Source organism: Corythoichthys intestinalis, chromosome 7 (genome assembly GCF_030265065.1).
Source record: "Corythoichthys intestinalis isolate RoL2023-P3 chromosome 7, ASM3026506v1, whole genome shotgun sequence".
NCBI lineage: Eukaryota > Metazoa > Chordata > Actinopteri > Syngnathiformes > Syngnathidae > Corythoichthys > Corythoichthys intestinalis.
The window spans coordinates 51,564,004-51,578,926 of record NC_080401.1 but is presented as its reverse complement, the minus strand read 5'-3'; the positions used below and the strand labels follow the sequence as shown (position 1 = coordinate 51,578,926).

At 39.4% G+C, this 14,923-nt stretch overlaps 1 protein-coding gene across 2 annotated transcripts in view; it reads right to left on the bottom strand.

Annotated features, from left to right (window-relative positions):
* Positions 1 to 14,923, bottom strand: part of cyfip1 (cytoplasmic FMR1 interacting protein 1) — an 81,187-nt gene that overhangs the window by 51,185 nt on the left and 15,079 nt on the right. For both annotated transcript variants that reach the window (XM_057840354.1, XM_057840353.1), the window contains exons 4-9: positions 11,775 to 11,852; positions 9,037 to 9,138; positions 8,786 to 8,967; positions 3,237 to 3,333; positions 2,999 to 3,127; positions 2,827 to 2,931 (exon numbers count right to left, since the gene is read on the bottom strand). In XM_057840354.1, the coding sequence (XP_057696337.1) occupies positions 2,827 to 2,931; positions 2,999 to 3,127; positions 3,237 to 3,333; positions 8,786 to 8,967; positions 9,037 to 9,138; positions 11,775 to 11,852 (693 nt within the window). The remainder of the gene's footprint in view (positions 1 to 2,826; positions 2,932 to 2,998; positions 3,128 to 3,236; positions 3,334 to 8,785; positions 8,968 to 9,036; positions 9,139 to 11,774; positions 11,853 to 14,923) is intronic.

The window sequence follows — 14,923 nt, the reverse complement described above, 5'->3', positions numbered from 1 at the left end:
CTTGTCCGTCATTTTGTCTCTGTATTAGCATTGTTTTCAATTGATCGAGGAATTTAAAATGCATTTCATGGAAGACCCGGTGCTTTCTGATGCCGTAAACTCACTGGATGTGTTGCATAAAAGGCGTTATGTGGAAAAGCTTCGTTCTATACAGTCGCCAGATCCATATTTGATGCCCAAATCGATGTTTTTCGACCCACTGTCTTCGCCCTGTCTGCCTGACATCTGCTACGCTGATATTTACAATTATCTTGTCCACACAAAATCAGCCTATTCCCACGAAAATTTGAAAAACTTCAAGAGCTTGGAGGCTTATAAATACTTCGTTGCTGGTTGGGTGAAACAGGTCCTCGTTCGGCAGGAATCTATCTTGTGCTTGGAAAGGTGAGTTACGAAATATTCAATTCAAAATCTTTTGTTATTGCTAACATCCACTGTCAAGTCTAATGTATTTCATGTCGTTTGTCAATGGAGTTAAGGCTTTTAATGTTTATATGGTTTAGTGATAGCACTCTCACTACATACATACGTGTATGTTGTCGGCGATTAGCCTAGCAATGATCTTAATTGTGGTTATTTGTCAGCCCCGTAGACGAGGCCAGTTTCTTTCACTTGGTACCAGCTAAATATTATTCAAAAAATAACGATGGTGGAAGAAAGGGAAGTCACAAACATCTTGAATTTGAAACTATGTCGTACTACGTCGTATGTTGTCGGCGATTAGCCTCGCAATGATCTTAATTGTGGTTATTTGTCAGCCCCGTAGACGAGTCCAGTTTCTTTCACTTGGTACCAGCTAAATATTATTCAAAAAATAACGATGGTGGAAGAAAGGGAAGTCACAAACATCTTGAATTTGAAACTATGTCGTACTACGTCGTATGTTGTCGGCGATTAGCCTCGCAATGATCTTAATTGTGGTTATTTGTCAGCTCAAAACCCTCTAAGTATATCTTAAATGCATCTTACCGGATATAAAATGACTACTACATAGTCTGTGGTGATTTTTTGGTGCCCAGTTTTCACGTCGAATTGCAGCCGTCCATTTCGCTCTCCTCTTTGGATCCCTCGGAATACGGTAAAACTTCAAGTCTCTCCTTCCATCTTCTCTGTTAGTGCAACCAACAGCCACACACGCCTTCACCATTTTGATTATTAATGTTAAGGAGCAGAAAAACACGCCGTAAATAGGAGAAATGTACGTAGCCGTAACAGGTTAACACTATGTTTTGACGGACAAGTGGGCGGTACCATTCAGGAGAGCGGAGTTGTGACGTCACGTGGGTAGGGTCTATAGCTTCTGCTATGGTGTTCCATAGGGATGCAACGATACAGTTAAGTCAAGGTTCGGTACGATTTTCGATGCGGGGGACACAATTTTTGATTCGATTAAATATATTTAATGCTCTTTGCTCTGGAAAAAAAACAAAAAAACAAAAAAAAAAACAATTGTATCTTTTGTTCTGTTTTTTATTTTTTTATTTTGTTGTTGCTAACGAGCAAAAATTAAATTGCCATCATATAAACATGCATTTTAGTGCATAATATCGATGTGCTTACTTCTTACTGATTTGAAGAAATTTAGTATAAAAGTGCTGGGAACAATCTTTACTGTTTGTAAAGTGAGGCGGGGCACACTGTTGATTGCTACTCCTTTCTTAGTAGCTACAGGTTTACTACATGAGCAAAACATCCTATTTGGGGTCCGAATCCATATGTGTCACGTACTGAATTAACAATATTTGCAGCATTAGCTATAGTCACTGGTATGGATTGATTTGGCCTGCTTAACATCCATTCAGTCATGGCGGTTTATAATTCATCGATGTAGTATATGGACTACGTGTCTCATAATCACTCTGGGCTCACGTAGCCAATGGCATGTGACCTAGCACATCTAGTTTGCCATTTCATGATATCTAGTGTGTGCGCGCATTAAAAAAGATAGCAAACGCCACAAAAGTTACGTCTGCTCATTACTGCACAACACCAGCATATGACAATCGACTTTCATAAACAGGACGAGTTTGAAGCACAGTGCGCTTTATTTGCCACTCAATGTTCATCATCTCCATTCAGCTGTCCGTTGTCAAAGCGAGGTTGTTCGTAGCAGCCAAGTCGGTGATAATGTTTTGGCGGACTTCGTTGTAAATAGCTGGTGTTGTGCCGAAAAATAGCCGCCCCGCATGAAATGTCACCCCTGACGGGAGCGCCCACACGTCAACGACACTGTCACGCCGGAGATGGTCCGCAGTCAATCCGGAGCACTGACGCGGCCAGTATAGTTGAACAATAGGATATAATGGGAACGGTTGGCTCCGGCACCATTTTTTGCCGGACCTGGAACGAAAATGCATTTTGCGTAGTTGGTAACAAGGAATCCGAACTTTTAACAGCACGTCTGCCCCACGAGCGCACACACGTGCACGCGAGGCGATAAATCGCAGCGGAAAAATTACCGCCTAAATGGAATTATTGCATATTGCGAAAGGCTTAAGTATAGCCATAACTTGATCATTGTGATCGTGAGCCTTGTACCTTGAATCATATCCTATCATGAACTTCCCAGAAGTTCCCGCCCTTACATTTACCACTAGATTACGTGCCATGGATTTGTTCGCTCACAAAAGTGGATCTGAAATTAAACATTAGCCTTGGATATCTTTTGGCAAAATGACCTAAAACTGAGGAGTGCTGAAAATGACAAAGCCTTTGACTATGACTACGACTCATGTTTATCACAGATAGGGTTGATTCAATCAGATCTGTGAATTAAATGGACTTATCTCTCGTTACCTCTGTACGCATTCACACCTCCATTCGTACCTTGAAAAACTTGTCAATCTTGGTCAAGTTAATCCTCTTCTTAGCATCCAGTTTATAGATGTTGCTGTTGTTTCCGTCCATCAGGTACAAGCCGAAGCCCATGACCTAGTTGATTGGTTGAGAAGGACATTAAATCCCAAAACACAGTGGAGTAAATGTTTTCTCGACTCACTTTGAGCAGCATGTGCTTCTCGCCAGGCGTGAGGTACATCTTGTTATCATAGTACTCCACGCACAGGTTGACGATGTCGGCTAGAAGCTCCTCGTAGCCGTTGATCACCTCCAGTTGTTGCTGCAAAGACTATGAGGACAAAAACTGAGAGTTAATAAGATTTATTATATTAAAATAAGGAATTATAGAAATATTCTAATCATGAAACTGAGGGAAATGAATTGTTGTGGGGGTTAACCTGAGTGATTTTGTTGTGGTTTGCCAGGAACATGGACAAGTTCTGTGATTCCTGAATTGAGGAAGGCTCAGACATTTTCCGGAGAAACTGAGCAGCGCTGAGAGACAACGAGAAAGAATGATTGTGTTTTAATAGAAAATCTCATGTCTTTTAATGAGATATTTTCACATTTGAAGCAGTGTGACGGGTCAATTGAACTGCTGCTAAATGCTGCCACCTTGTGCTTAATTTTTTTGTGTGCTCGGATTACTCAGAAAGAAAACCAATTGCTTTTTTTTCCAGGTTTTAAAAATGAAACAACAAAACATTTAATTGACATTGAAAGCTGAAAAAGTATATTTTACTGTGCTATTGGGTGAAGCAATAATGTTTGTGAAAATACATACAATATAAAATATGCAGTGACAACGAGAATTAAGTTTGCTTGAAATTAAACTTAAATTTATTTATTTTTCGTTGTTTTTTTTTTTTTTTTAAATTTCATTATTATATTCATATTTATATGCAGGGGTGCACATAAGTGGTCCGCACGCATGCGGACCGGACATAGACAAACGCGCTGGCCCTCAACGGCTTCCATACGCTTTTGCGTACCAATGGCTGACCACTGTATTTGCGGCGGACACGAGAAAATCACTTTCTCTCGGCCCCACTGAGTAATTATTTCCGTGATCCCCCACCCCCGTCAAAAGACAGACAGACGACAGAGACATCATCGGAGCTACCGAAAAAAAGGACTTTTGCTGAAAAGTGGCTGCAGGAGGTAACATGGCTAGAAGCAAATGATGCTTGCATGGAAATGTGGTGCAACATTTGCCGTGAGAATCCCAATGTCGCTAATAAGAGCAGCGCATTTTATGTAGGGTCAAAGAAATTTAGTCATCCAAACTTTGAAAAGCACGAAAAAAAACAAGAGCATGTGGCAGTTAAGCAAACTATCGATGTCAGATAGGACCCCACTCGCCCTATGGACAAGTGGCGGAATAAAGTTATTGTAGAACAGCGCCATGCGCTGACAAATGTGTTTTTGCTCGCATTTCACGAAGCTAAACATGCACGTTCAATGAGCTCTTATGAGGAGGACATCCCACTTTTACAAAGGCTTGGAGTTAATGTGAGAGCCGCATATGAATGCCCTTTATTTTGAATTAGTGCTTTTATGTTTATTTCTTTACATTTCACTTCAAAGTAATGGCAATTTTGTTGTGCCAGTTGATGTTAATCAAGCGTTAATTGTTTATATAATTAATTAAAGGTAATTGGCTCTAAGTAAAGCTTGTCATAATTTTATCGCATCAGGCGGGTCGGCTCTCAAGCTCAATGAGGACCAAGTCACATCTCCAGGTCCTCCTCTGAGAACCTGGGCAAAAAAATTATGTGCACCCCTGTTTATATGATATATATAAATATATATGAATATATATATATATATATATTCATTATTTAGTAATGAACCAAAATATTTTTTAAATTATGTTTTAAAAAGCAATAATCGTATTTTCCGGAATGTAAGTCGCACAACCCCCTCAAAGGTTTGAATCAAATTTTGCTGCTTTGAGGATTCCTTCAATTAGTGGCGTTGTAATGGTTTTGAATGTGTTTGTATTTAGCTTGATTTGATATGGGTGGATACACTGCCCTCTAGTGGCAACAGTGAATATGACATAATTCATTTAACAAGGCTGAATCCAGCTGCTCCCTGTTAAGACCAACATAAGCTAAGTTTTTGTTTGAGCTACTGTTTTATATGCATTCGTAATTTAGTTTATAGGTATAGTTTGAACATTCGTTCATTCGCTGCCAGCCTCCCAACTCAAATGGATTGGATGTCTACTCGTGATGAACACATTTAAAAGTATTAATTTAGTTTTAAGAACCACAGGATTGGACGTCTATCACCGTCAATGGCACTGAAAGAGTTAATAGTCAGATATTTTGAAGTAATGAATCCATCACAATTTCAAATACAAATTCAGATTTCAGACTTTTTAAAATATTTCATAAATTTTTAGAGCTGTCAAACGATTCAAAATTTTAATCGAGTTAATTACAGCTTAAAAATTGTAATCAATCGCAATTCAAACCATCTATAAAATAGGCCATATTTTTCTGTAAATTATTGTTGGAATGGAAAGATAAGACAAGACTGATATATACATTCAACATACAGTACATAAGTACTGTATTTGTTTATTATAACGATAAATCAACAAGATGGCATCACCATTATTAACATTCTCTTAAAGCGATCCATGGATAGAAAGACTTGTAGTTCTTAAAAGATAAATGTTAGTACAAATTATAGAAATTTTATCAGTGATTCTTGAGAATTTGCCTAAAACAGGTATTTTTTTGGGGGGGGGGAAATGTTTTGATTGCAAAATCTGAAGTAATGTTATTATAGACCAATGTCTTAGCTGTTCAGCAATGTACTGGTGTCAGCTCCCCAATTTTTACCTTTTTCATAAAATAGATGCTTTTTGAGTCACTGCGTTGCATTTGTCACTACCGTCAGACACAATAAAAAGCTCATTTATTTTTATTTTTCTCGTCCAATACCAATTTGGAGCTTTCAAACCAATGCCTTTCATTATAAGTACACGTATATGGTGTTAAATGGTAAATATTCACTTTACTTTATTTTTTTATACCGTTTCAAGTATACTCCTCTATAAGATCTTACATAATCCAATGTTTACTTTTCACTTAAATATGTCAATAATGTTTTTTTAAATCTAAAAACCCATTTCTCTAATAAAATAGAATGTTACCTCTATAGCCCAGGAGCACTGAAGTAACAAATTACAAACATATGTATTTAAAGCAAATAAAAGTCCTTCTGACGGTGGTTACATTGGACCTGACGGTGGTGACACCTATCTGACGGTGGTGACAGTGCCTTCCATTTTCACATATAATTCCATAATATAAACCACCAGTCATGTTTTTTTGTTTTACAACTTTATTTAACAATTTGCAAAACAAAGAAAAAGTATGATCACTGTGATACATATTTGATTGGCAACATAAGGAACAATCAAAGAACAAAATAATCAAATCACAGACAAGAATAATCAATTAACAATGGAAAATAATGTTTAAGTCATAACATTGTAAACTGCCAACTAGTGCATATAAACTGTGTATTGAACATATAGTCCTATTGGAGAGAAGACAACTTTATCACTCCAACACTCATTCAGCTTTGTCAGCCCCTATAATGTACGTGTTTCTCCTCTATGTAGTCCATGACTTCATTAGACAGGCTGTATATCTCCCTTCTTCTGCTTGCACGACCTGGTGCAGATGGTTCCACGAGTTTGACCAGAATATGTTGAAATGGTATGAAGCACACATCCCTTCTCCCTGTTTTGAATTGAATTGTGGATTAGGCCCATGATGATGGTAGAATTCCACCTGTACCACTTCATCCTGAGCATCCACCATTACAGCCTTTCCCAACCACCAGTTCTTGTCATAAATCACTGCAAGCCAATCTCCGCACTGAACTTTATCAGCAGATAGATATGCTACAGTCCCATCAGGAAGTGGAACTCTGCTGGTTGGTGTTTCACCTTCCTCCACTTCCTGTGGCTCGCTCTCCTCTTCCTGCTCCATCTCCTCCATGAGCATTGCCAGAGGACTTTTTCTTTTGCGGTGGGCCACCGTCGTCCTCGGCCCTGGGTATGCTGGCCTTCAACTGGCATGTCGTAGGGCTGAAACATTCGAAAATCTCTGGTTCACTGGAGAAACAGGACAGCAACCTGCATTTGATCTCAAAGTCTTTTTGGTTTGTTGGGATGACCTGATGGATTTTCCGAGTGGTAGGTACAGCTTTTAGTGTCTGACTTAGGAGTGCATCATATGGTTGCATGACAGCTTCTGTGATAATAAAGACCTTGGTACTGCACAATCAACCATCTCATGAAAGACACTGCCATCCACAATGTCCTTTCCTCTCAGTATAAGGCTATCTGCAGCCTTTTTCACAGTTCCTCCAACCCCGTCTGGGGCTCCCTTCCCATGTGAGGTGGGGAAGAAGTTCCAGGTGGTGCTCTGAAAACCTAGAGTTGGAGGGACACTGCAGAGAAGTGAAAAGTTTTTATTGATTTTATACTGCTTGCTGGGGCCATCTGACCAGAAGTGAATCGTATCAACGTTATAAAAGAAATAAAGAAGAAACTATTCTCATACACAAATACAGATAAAATAAAGATAGATTAAAAATAAAAAACTATAATTGTACTAATTGTGGTCAGCAAATCATATTTAATCCTTCCTTAGGGACCATTTGGACGTTTTTGTCACTACCATCAGTCTGTATGTCACCATCGTCAAACAGAAAGTCTGACGGTAGTGACATCTGACGGTAGTGACAAAAATCTAGTCTTTTCCATGCTATGCAGAGGTAGTCCACATTAGCCATCTTGTTTTCACTCTCTTGCTAACTGACACAAACCTCTTCTTAAATATTAAACATTTATGTTATAATTTTATTTTATTTCCTATACACAAAAGATACGGTGGTGACATGTTATGGTGGCAACAGAAGCAGTTTAAAAGAATATATACAGGTTTTAGAAAAAATGGCAAACTTTTAGGAGCTTGACTGATCTTGAACCAGGAAGAAGAAGTGAAGGTTTGAAAAGAGGTCCTCAGGAATGTAGTGGACCTTGTACTTGCTTGATTTGATTGATTTTACAAAAAATCTGACGGTAGTGACAGGAGGTGAGGGACACATTTTGATCAATCAGAAAATGATGGTTAATTTTTTTCAAAATTCACTTTTTGTAGTTTTTTATAAACATAGCAATAAACTTTTTAATCTGGTAAGGTTATTATTAAATTTCATAATTACTTTGTTTTTTTGATCAAATTGAAAAGAAATGCTCCCATTGGGGGACAGCTGATTTTGAAGGCAATGGGCCAGCATAATGTCACAAAATTATTAAAATTTAAAGTCCACCAATAAAAGCATGTTACATATGTGTATAAAATCCTCTGATTATACATTTGATTCATGTTTTTTGTGAAAATGTAATTATTTTCAAACAGAATAAGCATTTTTCCAGGTGAGACATGTTTTTGGCAAATTCTCAAGAATCAGTGTTATATTAAAACCCCTCTTAATGTTTTCGTTTTATTAAGATTTGTAAAATTTTAAATAAAAAAATAAACTAGTAGCTCGCCATTGTTGATGTCAATAATTACACCATGCTCACTCATTGTGCTTAAACCCATAAAATCATTTGGACCCAAGCGCCAGCAGAGGGCGCCAAACACCAAAAAACAAGTAACAAGCGGACATTATACTTACAGACACTACTGCTGTCATTTTAATCTGTATGAGCGGGGTATGTGCGTTAATTGCGTCAAATATTTTAACGTGATTAATTTAAAAAATTAATTAACGCCCGTTAACACGATAATTTTGACAGCCCTAATAATTTTCAAAGTAAAATATTACTATTTTTGTCAATATATCATTATTTTTGAATTGTTACGACTTCTATGCTACTTTTTATGTCACAATTATAGCCGGTTCTAACCGCTTATAGGCAGAGTGGTCGTTCTTGACGCTGCACTTCATGTTCTTGAGCTCGTCCAGCACGGCGAACATGTTGATGAACTTCCCCAGCGTCAGCAGGTAGGCCTCGGACACAAAGTCCTTGCGCCGCTCGGTGTGACAAAGGCGGCGCACTTCGCCGCAGAATCGGTCGATGGCGTTTCGCTGAAACAGCAAGTGAAAATATGTGAGCTTTCCCCTGCTTCTGTCCTCGTTCAAAAGTGTACGCTGTACCTGAAAATACATGAAGTTCATCAGCTTGGTGACTTCCGGCTCCAGCACCTCCACAGTCTTCTCGTAGATCTCCACTCGGTTGGGCTGCTCGTTGCATTTGACCTACGTCACGAGCATTCTTGTTTCATTAACGATGAAAATATTTCGTCGATGAACAATTTTTGGAAGAAGAAAACATAACGGGACGAACGTCAGTTTTCGTCTGGTGAGATGAAAATGCGACGGTTTCTGTCATATGTTCATAATGCGTGACATATTTTTATTGTACTTGTAGTAAGTCAGCCTGCATCATAACAGTGTTTGGCTTGTGTCACATATTTGACATGTACTGCACCTCTCTTTATCGCTCCCCTCACCGGAGGTTAGGATAAGCTACAAGCTAGGCTGCGCGATAAGCTTGCTTGTTTTGAAACACATGGTAAGATTTGTTTTTTATCTTGGCAAGAGAGAATACAGTGTATCACAAGAGTACACCCCTTGCATTTCTGCAGATATTTAAGTATATCTTTTCATGGGACAAAGCTGACAAAATGACACTTTGACACAATGAAAAGTAGTCTGTGTGCAGCTTATATAATAGATTTAATTTATTAACCCCTCAAAATAACTCAAAATATAGCCATTAAACCCCTGGCAACAAAAGTGAGTACACCCCTTAGAAACTACGTACATCCCTAAATGTCCAAATTGAGAACTGCTTGTCATTTTCCCTCCAAAATGTCATGTGACTCGTTACAGGCGTGCTGTCAGCATTGCTGCAGATTTTAAAGAGGTGGGGGGGTCAGCCTGTTAGTGCTCAGACCATCTGCCGCACTCTACATCAAACTGGTGTGCATGGCTGTCACCCCAGGAGGAAGCCTCTTCTGAAGACAGTACACTAGATAGCCCGCAAACAGTTTGCTGAAGACATGTCAACAAAGCACATGGATTACTGGAACCATCTCCTATGGTCAGATGAGACAGGCGGGCTTCTCATGGGTCATGTGTGAACACACTCAAACGTGTTACACGGATACCATTTTTTGGGCCCGATACCGATACCTGGCTGTGCAGTATCGGCCGATACCGAAACCATTCTGATACCACTATGTTTGCAAAAAAAAAAAGTATATATATATACACACATATATATATATATATATATATATATATATATATATATATATATATATATATATATATATATATTACACACATATATATATATACAGTATGTGTATGTACGTATAAGGGATGCAACGATACAGTTAAGTCACGGTTTGGTACGATTTTCGATACAATACATTTAATGCTCTGAAACAGAAAATACAACTGTTATTATCATTATTTTTTTTTTTATTTGCTAACAAGCAAAAATAACAGTGCCATCATATAAACCAGCATTTTAGTGCATAATATGTATGTGCTAAAATTTTGTATATAAGTGCTGAGAACAATCTTTACTGTTTGTAAAGTGAGGCACACTGCAGCTCTCTTAGCAGTTATATTTACCATATAAGCAAAACATCCTATTTGTGGTCCGAATCCATCTGTGTCACGTTCTGAATTAACAATATTTGCAGCATTATCTATAGACACTGGTATGGATTGATTTGGCCTGCTTAACTTCCATTCAGTCATGGCGGTTTGTAATTCATCAATGTAGTATATAGACTACGCGTCGCTCTGGGCTCACGCAGCTAATGGCATGGGATCTAATGAAGCCCATCTAGGTTGCTATTTGATGATATCTAGTGTGTGCGCGCGCGAGAGTTGGCATGAGCTCGAACAAAGGACATCTAGGTTGCTATTTGATGATACCTAGTGTGCGCACTGCGCCGCTTGAGTGTTTTCTGGCCACAGAAGTCACTTCTGCTCATTACTGCACAACACCAGCATATGACAATCGACTTTCATAAACAGGACGAGTTTGAGGTACGGTGCTCTTAATTTGCCAGTCATTGTTCATCAAGAAACCATGAGTTTGCTTTGTCTCCCACGGTCTTAACCTCTCTGATCCCATCGGCGCTACAACAGCAGGCGTTAGCTTACGCATGCTAATCATTTGTGAATGCCATGTTAGATGAGCAACGTAACATCGCGGATATGTGTTGTAGTGTACATCCTTAATATTGAAGACAAAGGTGTTAATTTCGTTTGGTAATTTCGAGACAAAGACATACAGATGTCACGCATCGGGATTTGGGAAATTAGCTCACGTGGGGAGGACAGTACATTTGCGTTCAAGTGATGCCAGTAGATGGTATCGGCGCCCTAAATGTTGGTACTCGTCGATACCGATCCCACCAATTCGGGCTGGATCAGCGCCCCCTGCCGATACTGGTATCGGTATCGGTGCAACTTTAGTTATAGTCCTGTAGAGAAGTGGAAATCCTGCGTGGGGGCCGCCCCAGGTTCTATTTTCCTGCTGAATGTGTATTATCATCACAAAGTTGGCGTCCTTTTAAACACTAAAATATGTGCTCGTCTGTCAATGTTCATTCATAATTGTTGGGAACCTTTATTTAATTATTTTTGGACTTTTGAATTTTGAAGATGAAAACATTCGACTTTTGACTCGAGTTTTGACTAAAACTACACAAAGACCAACAAATTTAGAAATGACTAAAATATAAGACTCAGAACTATTTTCATCCAAAAGACTACGACGAAAATTAAAAGCCTGTCAAAAACAACACAGGAAGCAAGGACGTCGAGTGAGTTGAGTCAGCGCCACGATGACGACGACTACTGGTTACCTGTGGTATTGCACGTGAGCAGCTTCTCCAGGTGTACAGCATGACTGCGTACTCCTGACCTTCCTCCAGCATTTCATTCTAAAGACAAAAAAAAAAAAAAAAAAAAAAAAACAGAAAACAGTTGAATAAAGTTGTTGAAACAATGTAGTGCTCTCAGTTGAAAAAGATTAAGGCATGCGTGAGTCATTCACTCCCAGGAGGTGGCAGCCGGAAGGGAGGAGGAAGAGGAGGAATTGCAGCTCGCAAACAAAGTGCCACTTGATTCCAAAACCGGTCAATAAGCCCACAACTGACCGACTGACTCCTAATTGGAGACAAAGCTTTTCAAGCCCTGCCAAAAACGCTGGCGAGCATTAATTTGGCTACACAAAACACAGCAAAACCTGAAATTTAGGAATTATTCTAATATTACAATTTCAGTTTTAAAAGCTCCTAATTTAGGTAGAATTCAAAATTTTGGGGGGATTTTTTTTTTCAAAGTATCTTAGTTCATTTGTTAAAATATCGGTAGAGAATTAAGGTATTAACTTTGATTTCTCATTTGTCTTCATTTTAATTTAAGGATCAAGACTATAAAACTGCAGTACATAACAAAACACTGATATTTTTTCGTATTAAATTAGTAGTGGCATTTTCTTTGATTGGCATAGAAATCCAGACTATTTTCATAAACAGTAGAACTAGTAGAAGATTGGAAACATTGATTTTTTTTTTACATATAAAACTTAATTCGTTCAGACATTTTCAGTGGTTGAGATCAAATCCAGACTTCCATGATGTTAAAAATACAGTAGAGTATGCCAGAAGTCAAATTCAAGGGCGGATATGGGGGGGAGAGGCGTTGCAGATACGTCGCCCTCCTCAACAAAGCTGTCCTCTCTAAATACAGTCATTTGGAACACATAATTTGAAAACATAATTCAAAGTAAAATCTATTCAGTAGAGGCACGTACACCTCTACAAACTATGCCAACGTTGCTACAAACTACGCCCGCATGATGCTATGGTGGTAAGGCCTGATGCGTCTCATAGATATCACGTACAGTGGGCAAATAAGTATTTAGTCAACCACTAATTGTGCAAGTTCTCCCACTTAAAAATATTAGAGAGGCCGGTAATTGTCAACATGGGTAAACCTCAACCATGAGAGACAGAATGTGGGAAAAAAAATCACATTGTTTGATTTTTAAAGAATTTATTTGCAAATCATGGTGGAAAATAAGTATTTGATCCATACCAAAAGTTCATCTCAGTACTTTGTTATGTACCCTTTGTTGGCAATAACGGAGGCCAAACATTTTCTGTAACTCTTCACAAGCTTTTCACACACTGTTGCTGGTATTTTGGCCCATTCCTCCATGTAGATCTCCTCTAGAGCAGTGATGTTTTGGGGCTGTCGTTGGGCAACACGGACTTTCAACTCCCTCCTCACCCCGTAATGCAAAATGATAACAATAACGGGGAGCAAAAATCCCAGAACCACACGGGAGGACCTAGTGAATGACCTACAGAGAGCTGGGACCACAGTAACAAAGGCTACTATCAGTAACACAACGCGCCGCCAGGGACTCAAATCCTGCACTGCAGATTTGTCCCCCTGCTGAAGAAAGTACACATCCTGGCCCGTCTGCCGTTCACTAGAGAGCATTTGGATGATCCAGAAGAGGAGTGGGAGAATGTGTTATGGTCAGATGAAACCAAAATAGAACTTTTTGGTAGAAACACAGGTTGTCTTGTTTGGAGGAAAAAGAATACTGAATCGCACCATACCCACTGTGAAGCATGGGGGTGGAAACATCATGCTTTGGGGCTGTTTTTCTGCAAAGGGACCAGGACGACTGATCTGTGTAAAGGAAAGAATGAATGGGGCCATGTATCGAGAGATTTTGAGTGAAAATCTCATTCCGTCAGCAAGGGCATTGAAGATGAGACGTGGCTGGGTCTTTCAGCATGACAATGATTTCAAACACACAGCCGGGGCAACAGAGGAGTGGCTTCGTAAGAAGCATTTCAAGGTCCTGGAGTGGCCTAGCCAGTCTCCAGGTCTCAACCCCATAGAAAATCTGCGGAGGGAGTTGTCGCCCAATGCGTTATGGTCAGACGAAACCAAAATAGAACCTTTTGGTAGAAACACAGGATCTCGTGTTTGGAGGAGAAAGATTACTGAATTGCATCCGAAGAACACCATACCCACTGTGAAGCATGGGGGTAGAAACAACATGCTTTAGGGCTGTTTTTCTGCAAAGGGACCAGGACGAGTGATCTGTGTAAAGGAAAGAATGAATGGGGCCATGTATCGAGAGATTTTGAGTGAAAATCTCCTTCCGTCAGCATGGGCATTGAAGATGAGACGTGGCTGGCTCTTTCAGCATGACAATGATCCCAAACACACAGCCGGGGCAACAAAGGAGTGGCTTCGTAAGAAGCATTTCAAGGTCCTGGAATGGCCTAGCCAGTCTCCAGGTCTCAACCCCATAGAAAATCTGCTGAAGGAGTTGAAAGTCCGTGTTGCCCAACGACAGCCCCAAAACATCACTGCTCTAGAGGAGATCTGCATGGAGGAATGGGCCAAAATACCAGCAACAGTGTGTGAAAAGCTTGTGAAGAGTTACAGAAAACGTTTGGCCTCCGTTATTGCCAACAAAGGGTACATAACAAAGTATTGAGATGAACTTTTGGTATTGACCAAATACTTATTTTCCACCATGATTTGCAAATAAATTCTTTAAAAAAATCAAACAATGTGATTTTCTGGGGGGTTTTTCCATTCTGTCTCTCATGGTTGAGGTTTACCCATGTTGACAATTACAGGCCTTTCTAATATTTTCAAGTGGGAGAACTTGCACAATTAGTGGTTGACTAAATACTTATTTGCCCCACTGTATATATGAAACTAGATGCGAAATGAGACTCGCCGGCATTAGGAAACAGCTGCCATCTCACAGCGGTAGACTTCTCAGCTCTAATAAATAGGATTAATGTTACTGTACCTTGCTAACGTAACGTTGGCCCTGTGGAGGGCTAGGTTTCTATTAATTATGACTACTGTCAATGCGTCGCTAACGTGCCTTACATACAGGCTTTATTTAATTTGTAAAAACACAGCATTGTAGAGTGAGGAGGGAATTCAAGTCGGGGGCCGCACACAT